This window comes from Oncorhynchus mykiss, chromosome 7 (genome assembly GCF_057628025.1).
Source record: "Oncorhynchus mykiss isolate SJ-2025 chromosome 7, ASM5762802v1, whole genome shotgun sequence".
Classification (NCBI taxonomy): domain Eukaryota; kingdom Metazoa; phylum Chordata; class Actinopteri; order Salmoniformes; family Salmonidae; genus Oncorhynchus; species Oncorhynchus mykiss.
In genome coordinates this window covers 11,137,251-11,150,151 of record NC_143028.1, presented here as the reverse complement: position 1 = coordinate 11,150,151, position 12,901 = coordinate 11,137,251, and the positions used below count along the sequence as shown (strand labels likewise).

General features: G+C 44.2%; 1 protein-coding gene across 4 annotated transcripts in view; it reads right to left on the bottom strand.

Moving 5' to 3' along the window:
- The window catches only part of LOC110528895 (guanine nucleotide-binding protein subunit alpha-11), a 50,663-nt gene extending 38,268 nt beyond the window's left edge, over positions 1 to 12,395 (bottom strand). For all 4 annotated transcript variants that reach the window (XM_090240270.1, XM_090240271.1, XM_036982766.2 and 1 more), the window contains exon 1: positions 11,254 to 12,395. In XM_090240270.1, the coding sequence (XP_090096396.1) occupies positions 11,254 to 11,389 (136 nt within the window). In that variant the 5' untranslated portion in view covers positions 11,390 to 12,395. The remainder of the gene's footprint in view (positions 1 to 11,253) is intronic.
- Between the last annotated feature and the right edge of the window lie 506 nt (positions 12,396 to 12,901).

Here is a 12,901-nt window from a genome sequence, read left to right as displayed (position 1 = left end):
TGATATAACACATCAGGAATCATGTTATAACCAAAAGTTGTTCAAATCAAAATATATTTTATATTTGAGATTCTTCAAAGTAGCCACCATTTGCCTTGATGACAGCTTTGCATACTCTTGCCATTCTCTCAACCAATTTCACAAGGTAATCATCTGGAATGCATTTCAACGGGTGTCTTGTTAAAAGTTCCTTTGTGGAATTTCTTTCCTTCTTAATGTGTTTGAGACAATTAGTTGTGTTGTGACAAGATAGGGTGTAGGTAGGGTGCAGTCGCAAAAACCCCATCAAGCGCTATGATGAAACTGGCTCTCATGAGGACCGCCACGGGAAAGGAAGACCCAGATTTACTTCTGCTGCAGAGGATAAGTTCATTTAACTGCACCTCAGATTGCATCCCAAATAAATGCTTCACAGAGTTCAAGTAACAGACATCTCAACATCAATTGTTCAGAGGAGACTGTGTGAATCAGGCCTTCATGGTCTAATTTCTGCAATGAAACCCCTACTAAAGGACACCAATAATAAGAGACTTGCTCGGGCCAAGAAACATGAGCAATGGACATTAGACCAGTGGAAATCTGTCCTTTGGTCTGATCAGTACAAATGTGAGATTTTTGGTTCCAACCGCCGTGTCTTTGTGAGACGCAGAGTAGGTGAACGGATGATCTCTGCATGTGAGGTTCCCACAGTGAAGCATTGAGGTGGTGGTGTGGGGGTGCTTAGCTGGTGAAACTGTGTTAAAAAAAAAAAAATCAAGGCACACAGCATTCAGCAGCGATACGCCATCCCTTCTGGTTTGCGATTAGTGGGACTATCATTTGTTTTTCGACAGGACAATGGCTCAATACACCAATAGGCTGTGTAAGAACTATTTGACCAAGAAGGAGAGTGATGGAGTGCTGCATCAGATGACCTGGTATCCACAACCATGTGACCTCAACCCAGTTGAGATGGTTTGGGATGAGTTGGACCACAGAGTGAAGGAAAAGCAGCCAACAAGAGCTCAGCATGTGTGGGAACTCCTTCAAGACTGATGGAAAAGCATTCCAGGTGAAGTTGGCTGAGAGAATGCCAAGTGTGTGCAAAGCTGTCAAAGGCAACAGGTTCTACAACTTTCTAGAATCTAAAATATATTTTGATTTGTTTAAAACTTTTGTTTACTACATGATTCCATATGTTATTTCATAGTTTTGAGATGTCTTCTCTATTATTTTATAATGTAGAAAATAGTAAAAACAAAGAAAAACCCTTGAATGAGTAGGTGTGTCCAAACCTTTGACTGGTACTGTACATAGTAGATTTCCGATTTAGAAACGAATAAAAAACACTGAACCCCAACAAACCAGACCACAGTCTGCACATGCAGACACAACCTGTAATATCTCAGAATGGATTTCCTCTGCTGACAGTTCAGTGCAATTTAAATACTTTTCTAATAAGTTCAATCATTTTTAAAATTCTGTTTCTATGTCTGGATTCCGTTTTTATAGGGCCCTACCTAGTGATTTGTGTGTGTGTATATATACACACAAGTGTGTATGCAAATCCAGAGGTAGACATTTGCATTGTGGTAAAGCAGACTGCTGATAACAGGTTAGGCGAGGTTAACCAGTGGTGAACTGTGGTAGATTATCTGTGTAGTTCATTTCTGGATTTCCCCACTGTGGGATGGGAACGTGATCATAGACTGTGTCGATGCTGCCCAAGCTTCATCTGCAATGCCTCGCACCTAACAAAAAACACAACTACTACTTAGCGTCTGGGTATTTTCCCCATGATGGTTTTGTTGTACCCTGAACCTGTTGTGGAAACGTAGATGTGTGTTTACTACTTTAGAAAGGAGAAGAAATAAAGGACTATTCAGCTAATCATAGTTAACACAGAGACATTTGGAGCGAAGAGACAGGAGCCTGCTGGGCGACCCAAAGTATACGTATCTCTCTGGCAGCATTTAGGAGACAAACACACACACACGAGTAGCAGCCAAGGCAGCCCTAAGGCATACAACACACACCAGCTGCCTACTAACTGTGGTTATAGAGATCCTGTGGTCAGCCCCAGGCCAGTCAATGTTACCTACGCTGTGAAGCCCCACTTCCCGTAGTTGCCCTACCTAAAAAAAACACACACACACACACCCCTTATCCCCAAGCTTAGGGTAAGAAGGGGGAACAAACGTATGTGGGGGGGGGGTCTGACCACTGGGGTATAAGAACTGGATACTGCGTACTGCGTCCAAGATGACCACCCTGTTGTTTTCAAGGTACTCTACTCACGTTCGCCAATTCATGGACCGTCTATATCAGGGTTGCACCCGGTTTATACAGACCAGCATCACATGTGCACTACTACTCAGTGCGCACAGGGAGCAGCAGGGGCAGCCACAACAACGTCATCACCTTATCCAAAAATATGGCAGACATTGGATGAATATAAAAATGTTCATATCTTTGGCTGTGATTGACAAATTAAGTTAGGTTTATTTTTTTCGGCATCTGCTACAACTATTTGACTAATTCCGATTTTTTTGGCACAAATGTGATGACTAAAGGGTCTTATTAGCAGGCCTGGAATTTCTTAGGGGCAAGGCCATTTGGCCTTCAAGAGGAGCCCAATGTGCCAGGGCATCAAAGCCATCTGCCAGGGCACCAAGGCCATCTGCCAGGGCACCAAGGACATTAACCAAAATAGTCCATTTAAATCAATTTGAAAACTGAAACATGTTTTTCGTAACATCATTTATGTAGTACAGAAATAATTAGCCTACATGTCGAGGTGCCTGAAAATGTAGCCAAACTTTAAATGAAACTTTTAATTACATAGATATAGGCTAAACGCCAGTCATTTTTGATATGTATAAAGTAGGATCATTACTACCATCTAAAGGCTTGATTCTGTCCACATACTTGAGGGACCGTTCGTTCCGATAGGAGAGAAAGGCCAGTGTCCGCTGTGCACTTCAACATCACCCACCTTGCAATATGAATGGAGGCAGTCAACATTTTGAAACTACTTAACCATAAACGTAATTGGTTAAAACCTGGAAGTTTATCATTTTATGAGGCATGTCTTACCATGTTCTGACCATAGGAATGTTAAGGGGATTCTTTTATGAACACTTCCTCATATGCCATTGAAACCAGTGTCTCATGTTCTCAACTTTTGTTGTCCAGCAGCCAAAGACACAATTCCAGTCATTAACAACCCATTCATCTTTATGTCTTCCCTCTTTCTAACTCCCCGATCACACCGACAGCGTCATTGCGTTTTGGTACACCAGCAGTACATTCATTTCCAATGAAACGCTGCGTTTGCCATGCAGCATTACGTTGCAGTGCATTCTGTTTGGTTCATAGGTTGGATTTATCGAACGTAGGCATCAAACTGTATGCGTTAAACTGCCTGACAGAAATGGTAGCAGAAGGTGAATGTTGAACTTTTGTTGCACACATCAAGGTGATGATGCGTACCATTTTGCACAATGACAATTTAGGTGTAATGGAGGTATACATTTCTGAAGGGTATTTTCATCTCTGTCATATGAAACCACTCGCATGTGTGGTGCACTTTTGCTGCTAAATGCATTTTGGAACATTCATGCTTACAGCCGTGTGCGCATTGCTGTGCTTTATAAATGTGAAGAAATAGCCTAATAGTTGATCAACATTTTCAGCTTAACTTTCTGATCTATTGCATCAGCCTCATTGCTTAAAAAAACAACAACAAAAACGTATAGAGTGGTTCCGTCGCATCCCACAACTGTCCCAGAGTGTTTGTGATATTTATTTAATGCACAATAGAATGTCTGACCTTTTGTACTATGGAGCATAGTAGATTGACATAGGCTATTGCTGTTCATTAGGCATACTCATCTTGTTGATGCGCCTCGGAATAATTTAACTAAAATTGGTTAGTTTTTTTATTCCGCTTTTATGTCTGGATTCCGTTTTTATAGGGCCCTAACTAGTGATTTATGTGTGTGTGTGTGTGTGTGTATGCAAATCCAGAGGTAGACATTTGCATTGTGGTAAAGCAGACTGCTGATAACAGGTTATATGCACATCGGAATTCGGATAAGAATGGCCCGTGGTTGCATCCCTGATGAGTCCGTCTTCACTTGTTGCCTCCCTTTGGAGCTGCGATGCCAGTGAGAAGGACCCAATCACGTGACAGGCATTGGTTAACACGAATTTAATTATCTGAGAAAGACATGTGAGCGAGAGGTGCTTCGGAGCATAGTGACTGGCAGCTGGGAGAAGGGAAGAATAATTATTGTATTAGGCGCAAGTGCACAATGGCCACTTTGGGTGCAAGGCATTCATTTTTTTTCGGGGGCAATAAGGCCATGGCCGTCGATGCCGCCGGGAAATTAGAGCTGCTTATTAGGAATTTTCTAATCTGATTTCTCTATGTGGCAATTATCTTTCTGGGCTGTGTGTCAGTTAAACTGCAGTACCGAAGCAAACCTGTAGGAGCAGTCAAAACCGTGCTTCTAGAACGGAACCTTGGCCTCTTGGGACTGACAAGGGGGTTGTAAATGTGACCACTTTCATCACCTCTACCCTCACAAGGCTCAAAACTGCAACAAAAAAAACACTTGCATTTACAACCATTTGACTTGGCAGTAAGACAGAATTGTTTTATTGGTCGCTAGGATGCAAGTGAAAAAAGAAAATGTAGCTGGTCACGTAAGTCTTTGGTTCACAATTAGCTTTTCAAAACAGCAATGGGTAAGTAAACCAGGTATCCAAACATGTTGGTCCGAAGTCTTGATTGAATCTTTGCGATGCGCAATTCAGTCATCATGCACTTTTTGAATTAACTTTGTTGTAATTTTTACCCCCTTTTTCTCCCCAATTTTTGTGATTACGATTTTGTCTCATTGCTGAAACTCCCCAACGGGCTCGAGAGTGAGAGCCGAAGGTCGAGTCATGCCTCTTCCGAAACAAGACACACCAAACTGCGCTTCTTAACACCTGTTCGCTTAACCCTGAAGCCAGCAGCAATGTGTCGGAGGAAACACTGTTCAACTGACAACCGAAGTCAGCCTGCAGGCGCCCGGCCCACCACAAGGAGTCGCTAGAGCACGATGAGCCAAGTAAAGCCCCCCGCCCAAACCCTCCACTAACCCGGACGATGCTGCTAAATTGTGCACCGCCCTATGGAACTCCCAGTCACGGCCGTTTGGGATTGAACCCCAGGCTGTAGTGACTTCGCAACACTGCGCTGCAGTGCCACTTGGGAGGCTGAATGAACATTTCTAAAGGCATTCCCCAAAGAAGCTTCCCAATTAAATGACTGCAAAGTAGGCCTACCTGGCAGAATGATTTCATGATGATTTGTATCAATCGCAGGACATTTGTTTAGCAAACTGCCATCAGATGTAGCCTACAGTAAAAAACACAACTAGCCAACCAATGGTCTCTTGCTAGTTTACACAAATTAAAGGGAAACTACACCCTCCAACATTGCTTTTGTTCTCCTAATGTGGTTTAAGCATTGTCGTGGACGTAAATACAGAAATGGAATGTTCTTTTCTATAAAAAGGTGATTTTGAGAGTGAAAACCTGAAAAAAAACAAGGATAACTCAGAAGCCTGGAAAAATAAAACAGCGGGAACTGAATTTACCAAAAGATAAAAACTGATTTTATAGAACCCTACAAAGTGACTTTAAATCTTTAACACCCTTTTGAGATCAAATAAAATCTTTGCACAATTTTTTTCCCTCCAAACAATCAATATAAATGATATTGTCAAGTTAAAATGTCATTTCTTTGTGTATGGAGGGTAGGTCATTATAGACTATAGGCTACTTGCTCAGCCCGCAAGCGAAAGATAACATTTAAATGATGCGTGCATCATCCGCTTTCCCTGGTCAGTATTATTTTAATTCGGGCCAGTAGCTTCCAGTTGGCACTGGCCCGGTGTGCCAGTGGCAAATGTACCTGAATATCAAGCTCTGCAAGGGCATGCGAATATAAAAGACAGCTAGTCATTATTAGGTTCTGTATGGAATGCAGGCACAATACGAGACACAGGTCATTATCGCTGAGCAGTGGTGAAAAAACAGGTCCTGGTGCCATCAACTGAAAATGTTGGGAGCACCAGCGCCACCAGAATAAAAGTTAGTCTAGAACTCTGCCTCATAACCCCCCTACATCTCCAGAGAGGAATGCATGACCCCGTTTGGGCTGTGTGTGCGTGGTGTTCCATGAGGATTGGCGGCTGTGGGACACACACTCGATTAAAATGCTCTTCATTAACAAGGCGAGCACCTGGGAAAGTATTTATAGGCTGGCTTCTGAGTGTGTGTGTGTGTGAGAACCAGCCAGTCAGTCAGTCACAGTGGGTCAGAATCATAGAAAAAGTTTGGTGAACCTGAACACCATGTTGATGGGCTAGGAGGTAAAAAAAAAATGGAATATAGAATTCTGCCATTTTTTTGTAATAGTATTTCTGTAATGCAAGTCAGATAATTATCCCTAAACCTGACCCTTAGCATGGAGGGATTTAACACACACACACACACAAGGCTGTCAAATCTAGCTCAAGAAGCATGACAACATTCCCTTATATGACCAAAATAATGAGAGAACACCTGAGTTCTCTCTCCTCCAGGCTATTTCTGCTCTGACCGTCACCAGGGTTTAGAACTAAACCCCTCAACCTGCCCCTGGCTAGTGAGTGACCACCCAAAACGAACTTAATCGGAGCTAGTTTCTCCTCCATTCGGAGAGTCTGAGCCCTGCTAGCCCGACATGAAAACCACTCCCATTTGGAGCGAAGCAGCAGAGCAAGAAAGTGACTGAGTAGGCAGCAGTTCACTTAGCCAACAGCCCAGGTCACCCAGGTCACAGATACACAGCTCCAAGTCATGCTGCAGCAGCTGCCAGCCCAGCCAACACAGCCCCAATTCAGGCAACAGCTGCCCCCAGCCCAGCCAGCCAGTCCCAAGTCAAGCAACAGCTGCCCCCAGCCCAGCCAGCCAGTCCCAAGTCAAGCAACAGCTGCCCCCAGCCCAGCCAGCCAGTCCCAAGTCAAGCAACAGCAGCCCCCAGCCAGCCCCAAGTCAAGCTACAGCAGCCCCCATCCCAGCCAGCCAGCACAACCCCAAGCCCGGCAATAGCAGCCCAAGCCAGACAGCCCCAAGTTAAGCTACAGCAGCACCCAGCCCAGCCAGCCAGTCCCTAGTCAAGCTACAGCAGCCCCCAGCCAGCCAGTCCCTAGTCAAGCTACAGCAGCCCCCAGCCCAGCCAGCCAGTCCCTAGTCAAGCTACAGCAGCCCCCAGCCGAACCAGCCTAGAGCCCTCTCCGTGTTTTGACCAAGTAGAGGAAAACGCCACCAGAGCTGTGGAGCATGGCTGGTCCCATGGCCTGATATGGCCCTCAGCAGCACATGTTACAGGGGAGATGGGGGGAGGTAGAGTGAGTGAGGTCTCCATGGCCTGTCCCATCTTCGGGCATCAAAATTCAACTTTGGTCATACAAGCACTTCAACCAACCGAGCCATAGGAAACCACAGTATTTGCATGTACAATCAACTCCTGATAAATGCAACCGCCTGGGACTGTGGTACTTGTAACATCATGCATTGAACAGGAGAGTGTAGAACTATGGAGCATTTAAAAACAAGGTAATTGACCCGGAAAACCATGCATAGCCCTCGTGTGACTAATAGGAGTCAGTGACATATCAGTCTAAGCTTTATCCATGTTTAACAAAGCCTATTATAGACCTGGACTAATCCATCTTTACACCTCCTTATCCCTGCTCAGACACAAATACACAGCCTAAACTCACTTAGAATAGTCTGTTTACTGCACGATTGGTCACACAGAGGCACAGGCACACACTGCCTCTCACAGAAGTCCCACTGACTGACTAAAATCTGAAAATCTGATACAGGAAGTAGACTTCTCCACAGATCAGGGCTAGCTGATCCTGCAGAACTAGTATTGGTTTTAGTTCCAGCCCTGGTACTAGACTCACACAGCATTGCAACACAAGAGTAGGAATAGTCAGTAGGTATAAACAGAGATATATTGATGATGAAGTGAACAGTCCCAACCCACACATCCATCATCTCTGTGCTCCACTCTGAAGCAGTAGAACTGAGAAATGGAAGTGGGGAACAGTAATCCAACTGAGCCTACTGCATACAGATAGTGTGTGTGTGTGTGTGTGTGTGTGTGTGTGTGTGTACACACACACCAAAAATATAAAACGCAACATTGCAAGAATTTCAAAGATTTTACTGAGTTACTGTTCAAAGGAAATCAATCAATGGAATTCAATTAATGAGGCCCTAATCTATGGAATTCACATGACTGTGAATACAGATATGCAACTGTTGGTCACAGATACCTTAAAAAAAAAAAGTAGGGGGGGGGGGGGGGGGGTCAGAAAAACAGTCAGTATCTGGTTTCAGCACCATTTGCCTCATGCAGCGTGACATCTCCTTCACACAGAGTTGATCAGGCTGTTGATTGTGGCCTCTTCAATGGCTGTGTGAAGTTGTTGGACATTGGCAGGAACTGGAACACGCCGATGCAGAGCATACCAAACATGCTCAATGGTTGACATGTCTGGTGAGTACGCAGGCCATGGAAGAACTGGGACATTTTCAGCTTCCAGGAATTGTGCATAGATCCTTGCCACATGGGGACGTGCATTATCATGCTGAAACATGAAGTGATGGCGGCGGATGAATGGGTCGGCAATGGGTCTCGTCATGGTATCTCTGTGCAATCAAAATGCCATCGCTTAAATGCAATTGTGTTCATAGTCCATAGCTTATGCCTGCCTATACCATAACCCCACTGCTACCATGGAGCACTCTGATCACAACGTTGACATCAGAAAACCGCTCTCCCCACTACACCATATACCACTGTCTGCCATCTGCCCGGTACAGTTGAAACCCGGATTCATCCATGAAGAGCACACTTCTCCAGCATATCAGTGGCCATCAAAGGTAAGCATTTGCCCACTGAAGCAAGTTACGATGCCGATCCGCAGTTAGGTCAAGACCCTGGTGAGGATGACGAGAACCCAGATGAGCTTCCCTGAGATGGTTTCTGACAGTTTGTGCAGAAATTCTTCAGTTGTGCAAACCCAGTTTCATCAGCTGTCCAGGTGGCTGAAGAAGCCGGGTGTGGAGGTCCTCGGCTGGCATGGTTACACATGGTCTGCAGTTGTGAGGCCGGTTGGATGTAAAGCCAAATTATCCAAAACGACATTGAAGGCGGCTTATGGTATAGAAATGAACATTAAATTCTCTAGCAATAGCTCTGGTGGACATTCCTTCAGTCAGCATGCCAACTGCACACTCCCTCAAAACTTGAGACATCTGTGGCATTGTGTGAGAACACTGCACATCTTAGTGGCCTTTTATTGCCCCCAGCACAAGGTGCACCTGTGTAATGATCATGCTGTTTAATTAGCTTCTTGATATGCCACACCTGTCAGGTGGATGGATTATCTTGGCAAAAGGAGAAATAGTCACTAACAGGGATGTAAACAAATTTGTGCACAGAATGAGAGAAATAAGCTTTTTGTGCGTATGAAACATTTCGGGGATCTTTTATTTCAACTCATGAAACATGGGACCAACACTTTACATGTTGTGTTAATATTTTTTGTTCCATGTGAAAGATATGGAGAAATAAATTATGACCTAGGCCTAATATCCTCCCCACAGGTTCAAGTCAAGAATACCATACAGTAGGATAGTGTGATAAAAATGTTAAAAATGACTAAATAGCCTACAATAGAAGTGTGTCTCTGTGGTTTGGCCTACTTCTCAGAACTGAGCCAGGGTCCACAGGGAAACGACTGGAGAGAGGGGCAATCACACGTGTCAGACAACCTGGGATATGTTTTGTAAGTGTGAAACGGGAGCAAACGTTTCTGAAACAGAGCTAGTCTACTACCCAAAATGAACTTGCCCAATAGAAACACAATGCTATTTTTTATGTCTAAAAGACTGGTAGACACTGGCAATCTAAGGCCAGTTATTTTTCTCCTGTGGCTAAGGTTAGGATTTAGGAATGCCAAACTGATCCTCCTCCTTCGTGGTGGTCTGTAAAAGCACAGACACACATATACATACACAAGTATCTACATACTGCTGACTGATGTTGAGAAGCTGCACCCAATGTTTCATATATACATTTAATGCAGAGAGCACACCAAAACTCTTTCCTAGGCAGGGTAGCCTAGTGGTTAGAGTGTTGGACTAGTAACCAAAAGGTTGCAAGTTCATATCCCCGAGCTGACAAGGTACAAATCTGTCGTTAACCTGCACTGTTCCTAGGCTGTCGTTGAAAATAAAAATGTGTTCTTAACTGACTTGCCTAGTTAAATAAAGGTAAAATAAATAGAGCCTAGGCCAAGCTATAGGATGTGCAAGACATCCTTTTCAGCTCACCTGTATTCTTTATTTAGCAGTGCAACTGTTACAATCTATCACCTTCCAATGGATCATTTATTGGGGCTGAGGTTAACATAAAAACAGCAGGGAGGGATCTGTTTTCTGCAATACAGTACCATTAACATGACCATATATGCTTACATTCTTTTCACCATCAGATTCATTCTGAAATAGACCTCTCCAGTCCTTGAAGTAATAGTATTAGTGGTAGTAGAACTTAGATTCAGTACTAGTCAGCAGATATAACAATATGGCGACACTAACGTTACTCATCTAATAATACATAGTTAGCATAACCACTTGATTTGATTATGGACCATTCCCCCGTTCTAAGAATTAAATTGAAGCCTAGCACTTAGCTAACTAAACGTATATAGACTAATTGACTAGTTAAACCAGGGGTGAGTGGATGGTAAGCAATATACAGTTAGTTAGCAAGCAAGCAATGACAGCAAATAGCTAGATGCCAACGTTAAGTAGCTAGTTGGTTAGCAAGCACTAGTAGCACCAACAGCTAAAGTGACAAGATGTTGGCCAAGTGGCTTGGTGATTTAGCTAGCAACAGAAGGTAGCTAGCTACCTACCCATCTGACTAGCTAACAAACTCGTTTGCTAACCAAACACATATCTAGCTAGCTAACTAATACATATTGACTGGTTAGCTAACATTAGAAATCTAGCTAGTTCACTTGGGGGGAAATGGAGGCCTGAAGCTAGCTAGCTAACCTATCTAGTTAACTAAATTGATATTTCACAAAACGGCAACTAGCTACCTATGGTTCAAAGAAACACCAAAATATGGATGACAGTTTGCGTTACCGAGAAGGAGCAATTTCAGTTCTCTCCTCGAGTCCCGCTTGTCTCGCCGGAGTTGTTTGTCTATCTCCGCATTGATTCGTTTCGATTCCTTCGCCTCTTCGCTCAGGCAGCAAGCCATCATCGACTCCAAAGTCATCCCTCCTGGTTTTGGCAGCCCGCGGGTTAGAATGGACTAGCTGGTTGGGTTAACTTTAGCTAGGTATCTAATATCCCGATCCTCGCTTCTAATGTCTGGCGAGGAGGTGGACTGAGGGGTCTTGGATGGGAATGGGGGAGGGGAGCTAGGGGCCTCGCTGTCAAGTTGTCCCCAACCGAGAACTGTCCGACTTCACCCGTGTACAGATCTCAGCAAATCACGGGAGGATCGGCGAAGAGGGGGCAGTGTCGGTGCGAGGGGGTGTGTTGAGGGCCTCTCTCCGTTGATGCGCGCTTCAAGCCTTGTTTAGATTTCTCACGTTAGCTAGCTAGTTGGACAACTAGCTAGCTAGCTAACTATCCCTATTACCCGCCTCGATTGCGATACCCCCTGTTCACTGACTTGGGTTCGTGCGTCCCCTGGTCCTTGGCCTGACACAACGAACGGGGCTAACTGCACTGTCGCGACATCCAATAAGCTAGTTAGCTAACGTAGCCAGCCGTCCGCCCCCTAGCTAGAGCCAAGCCACAATTGTCAATAAAATGCACACAAAGGCAACGCATCCATATGGCCAGTCTTGCAATGGCACAGTCACCACTTCCCAGCAAATGCTCGTCCTCCTTTTTCTATCCAACTAAACGCTAGCTAGTTTCCAGCGTTATGTCTCGATAGCTGAACGGCTTCGTGATGTGTCAAGAGATGTGATGCTGGCAAACTGAGCAATGACCATTCCCCAGTCAGATTTGGCTGACTAGCTAGCAGTGCAGCATTCGATTGAATCTCGCCTCATTTTTGGCGCAGTTATTGCGCTATCTGACGTTAGCTTGCTAATACATTTCCCATGAAAACACAGCCGCTAGTTAAATAAACAGAAAACAAAATGCTTATTGATGGCCTCGCTAGCAACTAGCAGTTCCATTTATTAGCAGATCGTTGGGTTTCTGTTGAAAACCGTGGGCATGGCACACTCTAGTTGGATGCCAGGAGGGTACTAGGCAACCAAAGTGAGTGACAGTGAGTTTGCACGTTACATGAGCAGGAAAAGGGGCGGGACGTCTTTTAATTCTGGATGTGGATTCTGAGAACCACTCACTCAAATTAGGTCGATGCATTCAACGAACGGCATACATAAATTGCAGTTAGAAAGCAACGACAAATAATTCAGATTTTTGCCATATTGCTTTATGAGTTCATAATGGATCTATTTAGGGAGATTACCGGTATTGTTTTTTCAATGGCACAGGGATTAAGCGGATTAATATCACAGTTTCCACCCACTCATGATCTGCGGGTTTGCACTGCAAATGCACGCCATTAGATGATGGAGTTTATGACCGTTAGGGTACTCGGGAGGTAACTAGCCCCCCTCAGAACAATGTCTAATTGCTGATTAAAAAAAACAAGATTTGATGTAAAGTTCCTCTTTTTAATTCACCTGCACATTAATTTTCTCTGTTGTTCCTTTTCCATACAATCCCGTGTGTACAATTACACTACATATAAATTAAATAC